Here is a 19,436-nt window from a genome sequence, read left to right on the forward strand (position 1 = left end):
AATTTTAAAATTATCTTGCATGCTTTATAGTATATTACTATAGTAATACACATATTTAATGCATAAATCAATAAACGGTATACTACAGATGCTTGCTCAAGGATTCTTACTGACAGGAATGCACTAAGAAAAAAGGTAGGAGGCTACCAAAGATTAACTATTTTCAAATAGTTTGTGTTCTCTGTATTTGTTTTAATTCATTCTCTTACTGTTTAGTAATACTTTTAACAAAATATGAGCCTGCCTCAGATGTGTTCAAGGAATCCAAAAACAGTAGTTTTGTGGGGTTTTTTTTCATTTGTTTTGATGTAGGCTTGGATTAGGACATTTAAAAGAGGAAAGAGTGAGGTAGTAGGGACAGTAGTCGAAATAAAATAATCCCAACAGAATATAGAATTTAAAACTAATTTCTCAGCATTAAAAGAATTTACCTTCTAAAAGCCATCTCCACTGACAAAATTCAGTAGAGTCTATATTCTACTTTCAAAGTAAAAATCAGAATAAAACTTGAACATATTAAAAGACACCATACCTAAATAAATGTTCTGCTTTACAGTCCTAGAGAAATAACAAATGAGCCAAGGAAATAGGAGAACAAAAATTTTTTTTCCACTTAAATATGAAAAAATTACTCATCTAATTTTCAAGATTCAAAGTTCCAAGAGGAAAAGACATTATGTGTATGCTATACATATACTTAAAAATAAAAATCAATAAACCTAGTTTGCTTAACAAACTCAACAGGTTCTTGGAATTAATGAGGAAACACTAATTAAAAGACATTCTGCCAGACACACCAGGAGACACACTAAAGAAGTATAAATTACATTTCTTTATGAACTGCTCATTTACTTGAGGAGTCCTCATATGAAAACTAGCAATGCAAGAAGTTCAGCTATGTAGTAGTGCCAAGTGAGTAGTGTAATTACCAGGTATGTCTATAAAAGAATATCATCAAATAATGAACGGATATTTTATGAAACGTTTAAAAAATCAAAATGTCAAAAATACTCTACAACTACAAAAATCTAGACTACTATGGCTGATACTACATATCATCAAATGGCACCTGTTGAAATTCTTTAGAAACCTCAGGAATGAACTTAGACATAATTTGAATTGCAAAGATTATGTTAAGTTCTGCAGACTGTTAATATTTTTCCTCATAAATTCTAGGTTTAAAAATAAAGATAATTGTTCTTACAAAGTACAAACAGGAAAAAGCAATTTAATAAATGTATATTTTCCTTTAAGTTCTCTGATTACTTTCTGGATGGTATTTCCAAGTTTCTTTAATTTTTGATGTACTTCATTAGATATACTTCATTTTATTTTAAACCTTTTTCTATTCCAAGAGGGAAAAATATACTTTAAACCACACTTTATCCCTGAGAGAATAAAATCAATTGCATATTATGCAATTTTTCCAATGCTTTAGCATTTGTCAACGAAACTGGATATCTAATTAATCACAAAGGAATGGAATTTTATGCTGAACTACATGATTAAAGTAAGCAACTTCTAATATACATAAGTCCACAAAAAATTTATTTCTTGTACATTAATACTAATTCCACCCTATAACTAGGAACATACCTGCTCAACATTGTAATTTAATCAAATTAAGGATGATTTAAACATTTTAAATGAAAAACTACACTGGTGTGAAACATTTTACTTATAATGCACAATTCTTAAAACTTGACTTCAAAATACATCAGTGCCTTCAGGAGCAACTCTTACTAGCAAAAATTGGAAATCTCACAACCTCAAACCGTCCTACAATTTATACTGCCTGCAGATAAAATGATTTTTTTTTTAAAGACTTGACAGAATTTCAAACTTGGAGTAACATAAATGGATACAAAAAAAAAAAAATGAAGGTAAAGTTTAAAGTCTTGTTTTCGTAGAAGGAACACATTCCTTGTATATGCAAAACAGGGTCTTAACTTTGAAAAACTTATACATTTCCTCATCTCCTACATTCTCTGAAACAGGGCAAAGAAAATAATACTTTTCCTACATAACTCGTGTGTGGAAAGAAAATTAACTAAATTGACGTATACGTACTCTTCTTAACTCTGTCTCAGAGGAAGAGGTAATTTTCCTATTAAGTCCTACATCTGTTTATAAGATCTTATATTTTGCTTCATTTGTGATCTCACTGTATAAATTATCCCCAATGTTCCTGTATCTCCAATTCTTCCTTCTCTCCTCTTTATCTCTCTATAGACATACCCAAGTGTCTGTATAGTGAAATTTCTGGAAAGAGTGGTGTACACAGTGGCTGTTTCAATTCCCATTCATTTCCTAACAACTAAAGCTCCTCGGGCCAATTTCCGCTTCATTGTTCGTGATGAATCTATAGCATCCTAGGCAGTTACCCACCCTCATCTTGAAGTGCTTTTCAATTATGTCATATATATCATATATATACATGTATATATACATATGTGTATACTTATGTTGCCTAATTCTCAGAAGGATGCTTCTCAATCTTTCCACTGGCTCATTCCCCTTACTCTTTAAAGAAAAATTCACTCAGAATTTAATTTTGGGCTTTCTTCTCATTTTGCTTCTCATATGGTTTCCCTGGGAGATCATGCACTCTGTGGCTTTGACTATGTAAGATACCTATGGTAATGACTCCTAAGCCTCTACCCTCATTGTGAAAAACCTAAGCAGCATCTCAGACATGACAACACTTTTACCAGCTTTGTCTTCTGATATTCTCACTTAAAGGAAAATATTTTCTACTTTCCTCCCCAATTCCAGCTTATGACAGTCTATTTTAAGTTACTACAGCAGAGTAAATAACCTGTAATATCTAAATAATCTGTAATGAGCTAAATAACCTGTACTATCTACTCTCCTCTTTTTTTCTTAGTTAGAAACCAAACCTTTTGGTCACACATATGGGCCTTAAAAAATACAGACTACATTCCTGAGATCTATACAGCTCTGGATATGATCACATATGATCAAATAAACATGACTAGTTTCTGGCCAAGAGTATATAAGCAAAAGTGAACAGTACTTCTGTATACTTTTCAAAGAGGTAAGGTGTCTTCTTGTTACTCATTTCTGCTCACTGAAATGAAGACATGATAAACAGTTGAAGCATCCATTGCAGACCATTCATCAAGCATGGTAACAGAGGCCACTCATAGTGGATTAAGAAAGTAACTGACCTTGGAGAGCCATATGACCTTGGGGTGTCTACCCATAAGCTTTCACATGAGAGACAAAACTCAATCTTATTTAAACCACTGTTATTGAGACATTTCTGATATTTTCAGCCGAAATTAACTCAATCTTAATCATTACAACTACATTACTGAACTACTGCTTAATTTAAAAATACTATATTTTGAAATGAGATCAGAAGAAAATGTAATTAGAGATATTTTACCTAATAACTGAAGTTCACTGTCAAAAAAAAAGATTCTTCAAAAAAAATCTGAAACCTTTATCTGTAATATAAACAAAGTGTTTTTTAAATTTCATGATTTTCCATATTTAATTTTCTTTGAGAAAATAAGATAGAATTTCCACATATCTGATAAGAAATGTAAGCATCCGAAACATCATAAATTTTTTTATTTTTTAAAATGCATCACTGATTCTGGGATATATTTAAACATACATATTAGGGAAGAAAAACTATGTCAGCAGTAGTGTTTCATTTCTGAGTGTCATCCAGGAACTTAACTGCAACAGTGAAGTGACACCCAATTAAAGAGTGGCAGAACTTTCCATGCTAATTGCAGAGGTTTAGGTGTTTCCCACTATATCCTTGTAGTTAGCTCTAATGTAAAATTCTTCACTATTTTAGTTCCATGGGACTGGACTGAAAATTTAGAACCATGCTTTGACAAAAAAGAATGCTCTGAAGTTGACTGGTTATATATTGGGTATTAGAGGGAAAATAGGAGATGACTCAATTTGCACAGACCTGACTTTTATGGCTGGTTATACCATTAAGAAATGAAAGAAGGCAACTATTAATTACAGGATGACTATCATAATCTGGAACTTTATTTTTGTGTGTGTGTGAATCTCCTATAGGTGCATTAACACATTGAGAAAATATGTTAACTAAGGTCATCAGGGTGCTATTTACTTTTCAAGGGTTATTTTCCATAATTTGCTAAATAGCAAAGCACCTCGTATAGCACCAGAAAAAACTTTGCCAAGTGGAACCTGAAGAACAGAGTTAAACAATAATCAAATTGAGAAAGATTTTTTAAAAAGGATGAAATAGTTTAACCAATTATTCTTCCTTGATAAACCAAGGAGCAATGTAAATATTCATATTGAAAGATTTATTTTTTTAAGCTTTTATTTATAGTGATTCAACACTTCCATACACCTGGTGCTCATCACAAGTGCCCTCTGTAATCCCCATCACCTATTCCACTGACTGATGAAGAGGATGATATACATACACACAATGGAATATTACTCAGCCATAAAAAAGAATGAAATTTGCCATTTGAAACAACATGGATGGAAGTAGAGAGGATTATGCTAAGCAAAATAAGTCAGTCAGAGGAAGACAAATACCGCATGATTTCACTCATATGTGAAATTTAAGAAACAAAGCAAACAAGCAAAAAAACCAAACCAAACCAAACCAAAACAAATAAACAAAAAAACCCCAAGAAACAGGTTCTTACTTATAGAGAACAAACTGATGGTTACCAGAGAGGAGGTGGGTGGTGGGATGGGTGAAATACATTATCTGGAACTTTAAAAACAAGCCTCACTAAAAATTTTTTTCACTAAATATTTTTTAACCTTGGATAAGTTGCTTGACCTTTTTATGAATCAATCTCCGTAATTATAAAGTGAAGGGGTTAGACTGGATAATTTATTCCAAGATACATATATAACCCCATATGATTTTTCTAAAGATATCTGCATGGCTCCCTCCTTTACCGGCTTCAAGTATCTGTTCAAACTTTCAGTGAGACCCTACTCTGACTAGCCAAATTAATTATCATCCCACAGTCTACTAACATTCTACACACTTTTTTTCCCGTTTATACTCTTTGTGCTTCATTTTGGCAAGTTTCTACTGCTAGGTCTTCAAAGTTGATTTCTTCTTCTGCAATGTCTACTCGAGTGTTAATTCACCCAGTCAGTTTCTCCCTTCCCATATATTTTTCAACTCTAGAGTCGGGCTTGGTTCTGTATTATATCTTCTATTTCCCTCCAAAATGTACTCAGCTTTCCTTAAATACCTGATCATAGTTATAATTACCCACTTGAATGTACAAGTATTTAATACACCTGCTAACTCTATCATCTATGCCATTTCTTAGTTCATTTCTATTGGCTTATTTTTCTTCTGGTCATAGATTCCTACTTCTCTGCATCTCTATTGGTTTTTTGATTGAATGCCTGACATTGTGCTTTTAAAGTTGTTACATGTCTGGATCTTCTAACATTCCTCTTAATAGTGTTGGGCTTCATTTTGCCAGCACTTAACTTACTCACTGTTTTTGTTGCTTCAGAGGCTTTTTAAAATTTGCTTAAGATGAGTCTAAGGTAGCCTTTACATTTTCAATAGTTTAGATCCACTACGGAGGCATGGCTTTTCTAAGGTCTCTCCTGAATGTCCTGAATAATCATCGGGATTGTATACTATGACAATAGGAACCTGAATGCCTTCCAGCCCTGTGTGAGCTCTGGGAATCATTCAGATCATGGTTCCTCAGTCATCCTTTGCCCAACTGTGCAGAGTCTCGTTCTATGCATGCATGGCTTACTACTTAGCAAATACTCAATGAGAACACTATTCCTGATTTCTGGAGCTCTTCTGCTACACAGCGTTCTCTCTCTAGAATTTTACCCCATGATCTGCAGTCTTCTCCACCTCCTACTACTTCAGTCACTCTACCTCCCTAAACTTCAATTCAGCAAGACAGCTGAGCTCAGCTTAATATATTGCACCCTGTTCTGTGGTCTGGAATGTGCCTTTAGCCATAAAGCAGGGCAATCCTAAGGCTCAACTGCTTTGTTTCCTTTCTATGACGAATCACAGTCCTGTACCGCCTATTGTCCAATGTCTAGAAGCTTTTTTCTCCCATATATTTGGACAAGTTTCTTAGTTATTTATAGCAGGAATATAAATCTAGTCCCTGATACACCATCATGCTCAGAAGCTAAAGTTCCATACTTTAAAATTGTGGCGTTATCTACTAAAATTTACATCATTAATTATCATACCTCAATTTATTATTATCTTGGTAGTAGTCAAGAAGTCAAATTAAAAGGCCTTCTATTATTTTAACCATGTACTTACAGTGCTTTGGACTTGAGAAGTAATACATAAACATGTAAGATAAAAATAGCTGGTATTTTTTAAAGAACTATCATTTATGGAGCATCCTGCTTTTAAAAGTTTTCATCTCCATTACAGACATTTTCATCAAGAGCTCCAAATTAATTTTCATAACATTTCCAAAACATAGGGTAAACAGATGTCATAGCTTTTAAGGGTTTCCCTGTTTTCAAAAATAGGTTCTCTAGAAGATTACTTAGAATTCTGTGATAATATATTATCTTCATGTGAGACATGCTTTTATTCTGGCTTGGCCTGCCTTATGTGCCTATATCACTGAAATAGTGTTGTTCTGCTGTCAACACATTTCCAACCATCAAACATATGTTCTCCCTGTAGCCAGCTATTTAACATTGGTTAATTGTGATTGGAAGAGGAAAATGTGTGCTTCTTGTTGAATAATCACCAAGCAAAATCAAGGCCAGTGCAGTATCACCAAGCTTTGGCCTTCATGTGCCAAAAATACTACATAATTGTTGGGGATGAACTTAAGACCAAGACTGGAACTTAGGTTGAAAATATGAAAACTCATTCTAATAAGAATTCAGGCATAAATTAACACTGACAGTTCTTCACTGTAAAATTCAGTTAAAAAATTTAAATGTGCATTCCATAATAATGTGAATATATTTAAGACTAACTGAACTATACAATTTAAAGGTTAAGATAGTAATACTAAAAAAACAAACAAGATGTGTAAAAGGTTATGAATGCATTACCAAATTCATTACAGTTTATGATGCAATTAAATAATGAGTACAACAATGGTAACTTCATTTAGCAGTAGATACAAAGGACTCATAAAACATTTTTTAAATTAAAACTGAAACAGGAACAGACTCTAATTAAAAATAGAACTGAAAATTTTGAAACTTAAGAAAATGATTAGCACAGAGCATTCTCAAGAAAGCACTACCACCAAGGATTCCAGAGAAGTAAAAATAGTGAGCATTCAAGAAGGAAGATACACAAATCATAAAGAATAAATGTCTATGATCATAATTTCTATATAGCTCTGTGTCATGTAATTTCATTTAAATCTAAGCATTTTCTCTCACCTATATTTATCCTTAACAATTATTTTAAATCAATTATCAAGTGTGATTTAAAGAACACAACTAAATAGTAAGCAGGAGGTCAGAATATGTGGTTAATATGCATACAAGATTAAATTTACTTTTATCATATGACTCTTTAGTAGACATTTTATTTATCAAGAGGTGATAATTATATGGGACGCCTGGGTGACTCAGTCCTTTAGGTGTCCAACTCTTGATTTCAGCTCAGGTCATGATCTCAGGGTCATGAGAATTAGTCCTGCATCGGGGCTCCTCTGTGCTGGGCGTGGAGCCTGCTTAAGATTGTCTCTTTCCCTCTCCCTCTATCCCTCCCCCGCTACAAAAAAAGGTGATATTTATAAACCTTTATATAAATTAACAGTTCAGGAGATCTAAAGTATAAAATTTAGCATAGTATCTAAAGGAAATAATACCTAATTCTGTATTAAAAATTCAATACTTAAGTTACAGATCAGCTTCCTATGTTACAAAAATTGGTATTTTTGTCATCTGATAAAGAAAATCTCAACAGAGTAAAAGGTTTGTGGATGCTGACAGGTGGAAGTCTAATAATTTCACAAAATAAACATAACATCGACACTTTAGGAGAAGTAAAATAAGAGGCATAAAACTTCACAAAAATAAATGTTACCATTTTATTGTTGTTGTTAAATATGGTCAGAAAATAGTACTTTTCCTCTAAACTATAAATGTTAGTTTGATTTATAATATTTTAAATTCCTTAAGGGCATGGATCATGTTTCATTAATGTATCTACACTCAAGAATATCACAACAGAGTTTTGCCCATTACAGACATTCAATGAGTGGTTTTTAATTTACTGAAAATATAAAACCTTTTCCAATACAGTTTCGGAATACAGGAGTCATATGAAATAAAGCTTAGTATCTAAGGAAAAATATAAAATCTCCTGAAGATAGGTGACTATCATCACAAACATTACAAGTTAATGAGGAAAACGGCACTTAAATGCAATCATAAAGTGCTTTTTTTAACTATACAAATGGGGATTTAAAAACTGTCTTACGGAAGAATATGTTCTATATTTGCAGAGATGATCTAGCTGAGAGAAGGGAAAGGGAGAAAATCGACATATATTGTGTTTTGAAAGAATTCACTTTAAGAAAGAACATATTAGGGCGCCTGGGTGGCTCAGTCGTTAAGCGTCTGCCTTCAGCTCAGGTCATGATCCCAGGGTCCTGGGATCGAGCCCTGAGTCGTGCTCCCTGCTTGGCGGGAAGCCTGCTTCTCCCTCTCCCACTCCCCCTGCTTGTGTTCCTGCTCTCGTTCTCTCTCTCTCTGTCAAATAAATAAATAAATAAAATCTTTTAAAAAAAAAAGAACATACTATTGGGAGACGGTTTCTCTATGGGTCTCTAGTGTTTTTGCAAGTCTTAAAAGTAGAGACAGTGAGTGCTTTTTGTGCCCAGTTGTGTTTTCAAGGATATCTGTACAGCATATAGCCTAAAAAGACAGATATTGTCCTCCTTTTGAGCAAAGGCTAAAGGCCTTGCAAGTTACAAATAGTGCCTCCCTCCAGAGAAAATGGCAGGCATGTTTTCTACCAATTATAACAAGTTCAGGTTCCCTAATTGAGGGTTTCTCTCCTCTAACATAATCCATTGTGTATAAGTAACATCTGACCTTCTTGGTGCCACCCTGTGGGAATTAGGCTTAGGGCAGGGACACAAGAAAATGCTGATACCCTGGGTTACTGCTAATGCTGTAAGATAAAGTCCTTTGTCTCCATTCCAGGAGTCTCGTGTCTTTGGCTGGCATGCATGATATTGTGGCCCAGATAACTTGATAACTTATTAGAGTTAGGGTAAAATCACAGACCCTTTAGAATTCTTGACACATACCTGTTACTGTTTTTGTTTTTATAGGGCTACTGGCATATTCAGAGGCCTGATACGACTGCTGCTTTGCTAGGGGAGCACTTCCAACAGACACCTCATCTTCTTTCCTTCTGCTAATTGGCATAACAAGAGGAACAGCTACGACAGGCTGCTGGAGAGAGGCAAATGAAACACTGAATTATTTACTATTTCTTAAGCAGTGAAGGTTAAACATGGCAACATTGAGGAAAATCCTTCATAAGTGGTGTTGAAGTTAAAATACCAATCAGTCAATCTGTACCTCTCTCAGTTCTTCCCTCTCTGTCTGTCTGTCTTATACACACAAATTCACACAGGGACACTTAGTTTCAGTGTGAAATTACAATTCTGTGTGAAAACTAAGCATGGAAATAAACGGAATTTAAAATAAATTTCAGAAAGAAGCGTAAAGATAATATGGTAAGGGCAAATCAAAACTACAATTAGCTTTGAAAATTATAATTAGTAGGAAATAAAAAGTTATCCTCATCAAATGATATTTTAGGGACATACTTCTATAAAGTGATTAATTACATGTTACAGTTCAACTTAGTAAGGAATTGCTGAAAATCTCTACATTTTGTCTGACAAAGTGATATACACAGCATATTTAGAAAGCATAGAAAAGTATCCATAGTTAGAGAAAGCTGGAAAACATTATGATCCTATATTGAATGTGTGAGTGCTAAATTGGACAATAAAGCAGCTGTTTCATCTTTATTCACTGCAATAAAGTCTGATGTTACTGCTGATGACGCCCAATACAATCTTGTCAGATTTTTGGCAAAAAAGAAAAAAAAGTATTTTTTAAGTTTGCTGCAGGATCAAAGATCAATGTTGAACTGGGTGGAAAACAATCATCAAATGTTGGGTTTTAGCCACAAATTGAGAAGGAAATTGCAGCCTGGGCAGCAACAGCTGATAACTGTAATACAGCTGCATCAGACAGTAACTCTGGAGGGGCTGGTCGAGCAGCAATGGAGTCTCACATTACTCTCAACAGCACAACCATCACATTTTTAAAGATCCACCTTTAAGCCTCACTCAACCTTTATTACTTATTTAATATTAATTAGATTATAAAAATATTCCAATCAGAACATAGGTACATTATCTAACTATGTAATATAATCAATCAAGTTATGAGATAGAGGGGGAAAAGGCAAATTATTTTAAAGTTGCTACTTAAGCTGAGTAAAAGGACAAGAAAGCTGATAATGAGAAAATGGAAAGATTAAATATATTTGTGGGAAACATCACAATGTATAGTACCTGCTTTCATATTAAGAATTTAGTAAAACTGATAATATTTATACAAATCTGAATAGGAAACAGTATTTTAAGACCTAGATGAGAAATGTTCAACATATTGTTAAGTTTTGGTGCATTTAAAATTCCTCAACTATAAAATATGGGAGTGGAGATGTCTACTTATGTTCTAGCATTTAGTGATCCCATAATCCCTTGAATTTCTTGCCTATCACTTATAAACCTGGAATATGACCAAGTACTCCAAAAAATTACAACTATGTTCAGATTCAAATTAATGTATTAGAGAAAAATTAAGTTCTGCATAGTGTGATGTTTAATTCAAGCAAAACAGCTGAAAGATGAGATTCATAAAAGCCATAATATTGGTATTACCCCAAAACAAACAAAAAAATCCTTCCTTTTGGTGGCTGAAACTGGGTGCATTTTCAGAAAAGCATTCTTTAAGGATTCGTTAAAAGCCCAAACAAAACCCTTCCTAACAAGACATCAGGTTCTGATAGGTCTTCTACAGAACCGTATTCCAAATACCTACAATGGTGTCCAAAAGACTCTCCATAAATATTTGCTGAATGATTGTTAATATAGATACTACATGTCAGGCATGAAGAGATACTGGATATAGAGTAAGATGATTTGATTTCTTCCACTTTTCTGTAAATATGGCTATCCCAGTCAAAAATATAAAAATAAACAATATTTATTTTTAGCAACCTTCCATTTTTCTACTAATATTCTTCTACCTTCTGGTACTAGATAGTCCCTCAAATATCAGTTGTGTGCTAGCCCCCGATTTCTCCTATCCTTGATGCATCAATATCCCATGAGCTCAAAATACCTAAAAGCTTTTGTTGCTCTTCCTATAAAATTCTCCCTCTTTATTAATTTAATAAATGTAAAAGTATAGGAAATTATAAAGAAAAAAACATCCACATTCTCATTACATCCAATAGTTATTGGCTATTTACATTTTTATCATATTTCCTTTTTTTTTTAAAGAGACCAATGAAATATTACAGAAAAGGCTAAAATCCCTCTAACTGCTAGCCACCTGCCCATTCCTGCTAAGCATGGAGCCCAATGTGGGGCTTGATCCCAGGAACCCAAGATCATGACCTGAGCCGAAGGCAGACACTTAACTGACTGAGCCACCCAGGCCCCTCAATACATGCCTTTAACTATTAATTACACTTTCAAAAATATATTCTAAGTGAATACTTAAAAAAACTCAAAGATTTAGCTATGAAGATATTTATCCCAGTATTATTTGTAACTCTGCATGAGTAGGATTATGGGTAAATAAAACTATTATTTTTGAACTTAGAAAAACATTTTTAAATATATATTTACATTTAATTTTAAAGTTATAAAATAATATAATAAAAATAAAATTAAATATCAAAATCTTTAAAGGTATCAATCAAATGAATCAATCTACTTAAGATGCTAGAACAACAACAAAAAAAGATGCTGGAATATTATTTGACCTTCAGAGATATCTCTAGTGTACTGGACATAACTGCATCATTTATAAAATAACCAATGAGAATTTACAATACAACAGGATATTATTCAGCCATAAAAAAAAAAAGGAAGTCTTCTCATTTGTGACAACATGTATGGACCTAATAAGACAACTAGGCTAAGTGAAATAAGCCAGAGAAAGAAAAATGTCATATGATTTCACTTATATGTGGTATATTAAAAAAAAAAAAAAAGACAAACTCATGGGGGCAGTGGAAGTGAATGGGGTGAAAAAGTACAAACTTCCGTCATGAGACGTAATGTACAGCAATATGACTATAGTTAATAGTACCATATTGTATATTTAAAAGTTGCTAAGGGAGATCTTAAAAGTTCTCATCACAAGGAAAAAAATTTGCAACTGTCTGTAGTGATGGATGTTAACTACTTATTGTGGTGATAATTTCACAATATACACAAATACCAAATCATCATGTTGGGGCACCTGGGTGGCTCAGTCGTTAAGCATCTGCCTTCGGCTCAGGTCATGATCCCAGAGTCCTGGGATCAAGCCCCACATCGGCCTCTGTGCTCGGCGGGAAGCCTGCTTCCCCCTCTCCCTCTCCCCCTGCTTGTGTTCCCTCTCTCACTGTCTCTCTCTCTCTCTGTGTGTCAAATAAATAAATAAAATCTTTAAAAAAAAAAAAAATCATTATGTTGTACACCTGACAACTAACACGTCAATTATTACTCAATTAAAAGAACTTACACCTAAAATATTTCTCAAGTGCTCCCTGAAATTAGTGTCACTGACTATTTAGATGGATTTCTATGCACTTGCTGGTAAAGCAGAGACACTGGAGAGACTAGTTTAGGTGGTCCTATTTTTTAATGGCCTATTTTCCCTCAGAGTGCCTAGATGTTCGTTCTGAGTATCTGATGCAGAAGAACTGCGTAGTAAATGTTCGCTTTCATTTTTATTATCTCTGTATTTCCTCATCTTTAGTTTTATTCAACATTCTGTTAGAGTAAACTTCCTAAAATTCAAATCTCTTTATATCAGGTTCCTACAGTTCTTTACCCTTCAGGATGAAGTCACAAACATTCTGTATTACAAAAAAAATCTTTTATGAACTGGCTTCCAATTCCTACCAGCCTCTATAAGAACAATTGGCTCTAGTCTGGAAACACTGAAGGTCCCTTTCTTACCAAGTTAATGCTTTTTTTTTTTTTTTCTCTGCTCACACAGTTCAGTTTACAGCAAACTTCCTGGTCTGGTTTACTCCTATAATACTCAGCTCAACTGTCTTAATTTCTCCTTTTAACAACCTCACCTGCCTGTGAGAACTATTCTTCTTTATCTTTTTCCACATAATCCTGTGTGGATCTAACATAGCAATTTCTAAAAATGGCGTTACTATATTCCTTCATATCCTTAAATACAGTAAGTACCTCTAGAGGGAGGGATATGCTAAAAATTAACTTTTATTTCTGTAGCCCCAGTATCTAGCACAGTGTCTCATGGTCTCTAACTATTTGATAAAAAAGAAGAATGAAACTGGGAAATGGAAGCTCTAGTTTCAAGTGAAATTAAGACAGGGTGAAGAAAATCCTTTAAAAGATGCTCCTTGAGGCATGGGTTGAAATATTCTGTCACTGTCAATTTTTTATTGTCTTATTTAATTATAAAATTGTGTATTTTTCTATCAACTAGCTTTAAGTTACTTCAGAAAAAAGATGCAGCACTCCCTTTGGCAGCACATAATCTAAAACTGGAACAATACAGAGAAAATTAGCATGACCCCTAAGCAAGGATGACAGGCAAATTCATGAAATGTTTCATATTAAAAAAAAAAGATACAAAGTTATTCCAATTAGAGTACTATAAAATTACAATTAAGTCAATGGGAAAATGCAATGTAAGATAGCATACATTTGGCCTGAAAAACATTTAAGTTCTGCCATTTACTACATGTGACAATAGGTAGGTAAATGTCAATAAGCATCAGTTTCTTCATTTTTTAAAATGGGAATAATAAAACCCGTCTGTAAGAATTCCATTTAAGCATCATGAGATAGAGAATTTACGCACTCCAGAAACTACAATTAGCTACTTTTTACTTTGTAATTTATACCCTTTTAAATAAGCATATATCCCAACTCTTTTATACCAACCATCCCAATCCAGGAGTTTGGCACTCAGTGAATACTTGTTGAGTAAACCTAAAGATGAAGAGGAAATACACAGATAATAAAAACAAAAGCTAACATTTACTACGCAATTCTTATGCATCAAACACTCAGAACAAACATCCAAAACAAGTCAGTAAAATAGGACCACCTAAACTAGTCTCTCCAGTGTTTCTGCTTTACCAGCAATTGCACAGAAATCCACCTCAATAGTCAATGAAACTCTATTTGAGCTGTAATTACTGTTTAGAAATGAAGGAATAGAATTGCTTGAAAGGGGTAGAGTGGAGGACAAAGGAATTGTGGTACATCCATTAAAAAAATCAATTCAAACAATACGTAACTCTAACAAATGACTGAGAAAAAGATTTATTCATTAAGAGAATAAATTATAAAATTTCTCACCTGCTGCATATGTCTACTGGTTCGTTTCTGCGGCTGATAAACGAGCCAGGTGTATAAGACTGGATCAATATTAACTGCTACTCCTTGTACACTACAAAGAAGTACAGCACCTAAAAATCAAGATTTTAAAATTGTGTTAATTTCTTATACAAAATAGTAAGCTTTATATCACTTCACACCAAGTAGGACAGCTATAATAAAAAGACAAATTAACAAGGGTAGACAAAGATGTGGAGGAATTCAAGCCCTCATATACTGCTTGTGGGAGCATAAAATGGTGCAAATACTTTCAAAAACACTTTGGCATTTCCTCAAGAAGCAAAAATACAGTCACAAAATGACCCAACAATTTTATTCCTAGGTATGTACCAAGAGAACTAAAATCATATGTCCACTCAAAAGCTTGTACCCAACTTTTCAAAGCAGGATTCATAATAGCAAAAGGTGGAAATGACACAAATGTCCATGAATGGTTGAATGGATAAGCAAAATGTGGTATAGCCATATAATGGAAAATTATTTGTCCATCACAAGGAATAAAGTACTGATTCATGCTACACCACCTTGAACACATGTTAAGTGAAAGAAGCCAGTCACAGAAAAGCACATACTGGATGATTCCACTTACATGAAACGGCTAGAACAGGCAAAAACCACAGAGAAAAAAGGTGGGATTAGCGGATGCCAGTGCTTGGGGGGAGGAAAGAATGGAAAGTAACTGCTAACAGATATGCGGTTCTTTGGGGAGTGATTAAAATGTTCCAGAATTAGAAAATGGTGATTGTTGCACTACCTTGCAAATATACTAAAAACCATTAAATTATGCACTTTAAAAATAATGAATTTTATGGAAAATGAATTATCTCATTAAAAGTGAGTATGTCTACCATATGATTTCACTCATATGTGGAATTTAAGAAGCAAAACAGATGGAACATAGGGGAAGGGAAGGAAAAATAAAATAAGACAAGAACAGAGATGGAGGCTAACCATGAGAGACTCTTAACTACAGGAAACAAACAGGGTTGCTGGAGGTGAAGGGCGTGGGGGATGGGGTAACTGGGTGATGGGCATTATGGAAGGCACCTGATTGAATGAGCACTGGGTGTTATATGCAACCCATGAATCACTGCATTCTATCCCTGAAACTAATAATACAGTATATGTTAACTAAATTGAATTTAAATAAAAAAAATTTTTAAGTGAATATGTCTTTAATAATAAGCAGCTTTATTTTTTAGGCAAAACGCAATTTCTATATTGGTCATGAGAACAGAATATTATCTCCCTTTTTTGTTTATATTACAAACTTAATTCACAATGTGAAAGGAAGGATTATTATAACCACTCAATAAATCACTGCAAATTACAGCTTTAAACATTCAGAAGCAAGATGTTCATCTGCCTAGATGAAACACAGGCTAACATTCTGACATAAAACACAAAGCTGAAGTGTAACAAGTTGCAATTCCATTCTAGGAAAGTATTTTAGTCCCCCTCTGATAAAAAGCCAACTCACATCAGACTTAACCAAAGCTTAATATCCCATTCATAATTTATATGCAGGTTCTGTGCATTCCATAAATACATTTTTGCGTTTCTACATATATTTCTTGATAAAATATTATTAGCTCTATTGGGGTATATGGAGTATCAAGTAAGAGGTATTTTTCAATGTTGTTCTCAACTATATCCCCCAGTAGCTAGAAAAGTAACGGCCATATGGTAGGAATAGAGAGACATAATAAAGAGTAGATGAGTTCTCGGATTAGGTGCAAAAGCCCATTGGTTCTGTAATACTGCAGATTATCTAAACAATACAATTACTATTAGTACCAACTCCTATGAAAAGTGAACCACACAGAGATAGAGATAGAAAGATGGAGGGGAGTAAGCAAGAGAAATATCCCGTTTTAAAAACTTTTGCACAGAATTTTCAAACAATCAAAAATTGTCATGTGTATTCATCTTCCACCTTTCAGTGCTTCTGAATCTCCAGTGTAGACTCTTGGGCAGCGTTCTGAGGCAAAAGCAATCCCATCCACTTCCATGTAACAATGCATGTGCTCCTGAGCAATGATTCACTCAAATACATCTCAGGAAGGAATGAACAGGACAAGCTAAATACAGATGACTGGAAAGGGGGAGTCATAACTGAAGTCAATTAGAAGATGCAATCTGATATACATATATGTATTTGCCATAACGCATAAAAATTATTAAAATCTTTTAATTTTAAAGAAATTAATTACATACATTTAAATGGAGAGTTTAAATTTTTTATTTAAATTCAAGAATATATAATTCAATCTTAAGTTAAAAGACTTTTCCTAAATTCCATATAAAGAAATGAAATTACAATTAGGTTTAAATTACTATGCAGTGTTTCCTGCCACATAAGCCCACTGTAATATAATTTTTTTATAATTAATATTACATAAATATTAAAGACACCACAAATTAATACATATTTAACAGTAAGAAATGTGTTCCACAAAAAGCAATTGCAACAAGAAAGAAGAATGTGGGGTCTAAGAGACAAAAGATCTAACACAGGAGAAAAGTGACAGGAATCCCCAAAATGACAACAGTAAATTAGTTACAGGTACGTGAAAAATGTAATAACAATATTTAAGATACATTTATTATTTATTTTTGAGAGAGAGAGAGAGCAGGGGAAGGGGCAGAGGGAGAGGGAGAACGAGGACCCCAAGCAGGCTCCACGCTCAGCACAGAGCTGGATGCAGGTCTCCATCTCACGATCCTGAGATCATGACCTGAGCCGAAATCAAGAGTTGAACGCTTAACCAACTAAGCCACCCAGGCGCTCCCGGAAGAGCAATAAAACACAATTATTAAATACAGGAAAAACACATGCTATAAAGGAAATGATAACTAATCGTAGCATACAACGTGACTGTACCATGAATAATATTTATAAACAGAAATACATAAATTCTGAAAAACAGATGCACTGATTAATCAAACATGATATAACAATTTTGAGAGTAGGTATATATAAGAGGAACGTGAGATGTGAGCAGGACAGAATTAAAGTTGGCCAAATATCGTTTTCCATAGTAAGACCTCAATAAATTTTGCTCTAAAGTGACCAAGAAAGAGCAAGAAAAGTCGTAATATTTTAAAAATTTTGTTTGAAAAGTCTCCAATTCACTGTCATGTAACTACCACAAATTATGATCTGTGAATGGTTCTCTTAATAAAAAATCAGCAAGCACTACAGAAAGCAAGCCACTGTGAGAGAGTCAGAAAAAGCAACCACCAATTTAGACTTTCAAGTACTGGAGATATTTGAATATAGAAAATAAACACCTATGTATAAACTGTTTAAAATAACAAAAGTATGGTATCATGCAGAGTATCAAACAATGAGAAAGCATCAGGAACGAACATCTTTTAAAGAAAAATGGACATGATAAAGATGACATAGTTAATTATTGGTGTAAAAAACTCATTGGGCAGGCTAAACAGCAGATCAGCTATAGTTGAAGAGAAAAAAAAAAGTGAAATGGGGGAAGTGCACGAGCTCATTTAGAATGCATCTGAAAGAGAAAAATGAAAAACGATTATTAAAATGAGGTTAAGAGATATGAGCACTGAGTAAGAAGATCAAACATGTCCAGAGGGAGATACCAAAAATTGGGGAAGAGGCAATATTGTTAAAAACATAACAGCTGAGAATTTTACAAAATTGTTGAAAGACAGTAAGCCTCAAACCCAAGAAGCCCAATAAAACTAAAATGTATAATTAAAAATAAATTATTTCAAAACTACAATCAGATATCACCTAACACCTGTGAGAATAACTAAACTCAACAACACAAGAAATAACAGGTGTTGGTGAGGATGCGGAGAAAGGGAAGCCTCCTGGAACTGTTGGTGGGAATGCAAACTGGTACAGCCACTCTGGAAAACAGTATGAAGGATCCTCAAAAAGTTAAAAATAGAACAAACTACTATATGACCCAGCAATTGCACTACTAGGTGTTTACCCAAAGGATACAAAAATACTAATTTGAAGGGATACAGGCACCCCAAAGTTTATAGCAGCATTATCTACAATAGCCAAATGATGGAAACAGCCCAAATGTCCACTGACTGATGGATAAAGAAGATGTGCACACAATGGAATATTACTCAGCCATAAAAAGGAATGAAATCTTGCCATTTGCTAGACAGCATTATGCTAAGTGAAATAAGTCCGAGAAAGACAAATACCATACGATTAAACTCACATGTGGAATTTGAGAAACAAATGAGCATAACGGAAAAAAGAGAGGCAAACCAAGAAACAGACTCTTAACTATAGAAAACAAATTGATGGTTACCAGAGGGGAGGTGGGTGAAGGGATGAGTAAAATAGGTGATGGGGATTAAGGGGTCACCTGTGATGAGCACTGGGTGTTGTATGGAATTGCTGAAACACTAAATTGTACACCTAAAACTAATATTAAACTGTATGTTAACTGGAAATTAAATAAAAACTTAAAAAAATAAACATAAACATATTTTATTAAACAAAGTGGGAAGAAGCTACAAACACTGAAGGGAAAAGAAGATTAAAAAAAGCACCCCAAACAACAAGAATGATCACCTGGGCATTAAAAGCACAAAAAAACTGACAATCAACTTCTTAGGAAAAAATAAATGGTGAGCACTGTGAATTGTGTAAGACTGTTGAATCACAGACCTGTACCTCTGAAACAAATAATACATTATATGTTAAAAAAAAAAAAAAAAAAAGAAGATAGTAGGAAGGGAAAAATGAAGGGGGGGAAATCG

At 33.9% G+C, this 19,436-nt stretch overlaps 1 protein-coding gene and 1 non-coding gene across 4 annotated transcripts in view; one reads left to right on the forward strand and one right to left on the reverse strand.

Annotated features, from left to right (window-relative positions):
• VPS13B (vacuolar protein sorting 13 homolog B) overlaps positions 1 to 19,436 on the reverse strand; it is a 741,629-nt gene that overhangs the window by 412,694 nt on the left and 309,499 nt on the right. For all 3 annotated transcript variants that reach the window (XM_078072177.1, XM_078072178.1, XM_078072179.1), the window contains 2 exons: positions 14,634 to 14,743; positions 9,291 to 9,438 (listed from right to left, as the gene is read on the reverse strand). In XM_078072177.1, the coding sequence (XP_077928303.1) occupies positions 9,291 to 9,438; positions 14,634 to 14,743 (258 nt within the window). The remainder of the gene's footprint in view (positions 1 to 9,290; positions 9,439 to 14,633; positions 14,744 to 19,436) is intronic.
• LOC118525928 (U6 spliceosomal RNA) lies at positions 13,781 to 13,887 on the forward strand. The gene has a single exon (XR_004912379.1). It is a non-coding gene; the product is annotated as a U6 spliceosomal RNA (small nuclear RNA).

The sequence above is a fragment of the Halichoerus grypus genome, chromosome 5 (genome assembly GCF_964656455.1).
Source record: "Halichoerus grypus chromosome 5, mHalGry1.hap1.1, whole genome shotgun sequence".
Lineage (NCBI taxonomy): Eukaryota > Metazoa > Chordata > Mammalia > Carnivora > Phocidae > Halichoerus > Halichoerus grypus.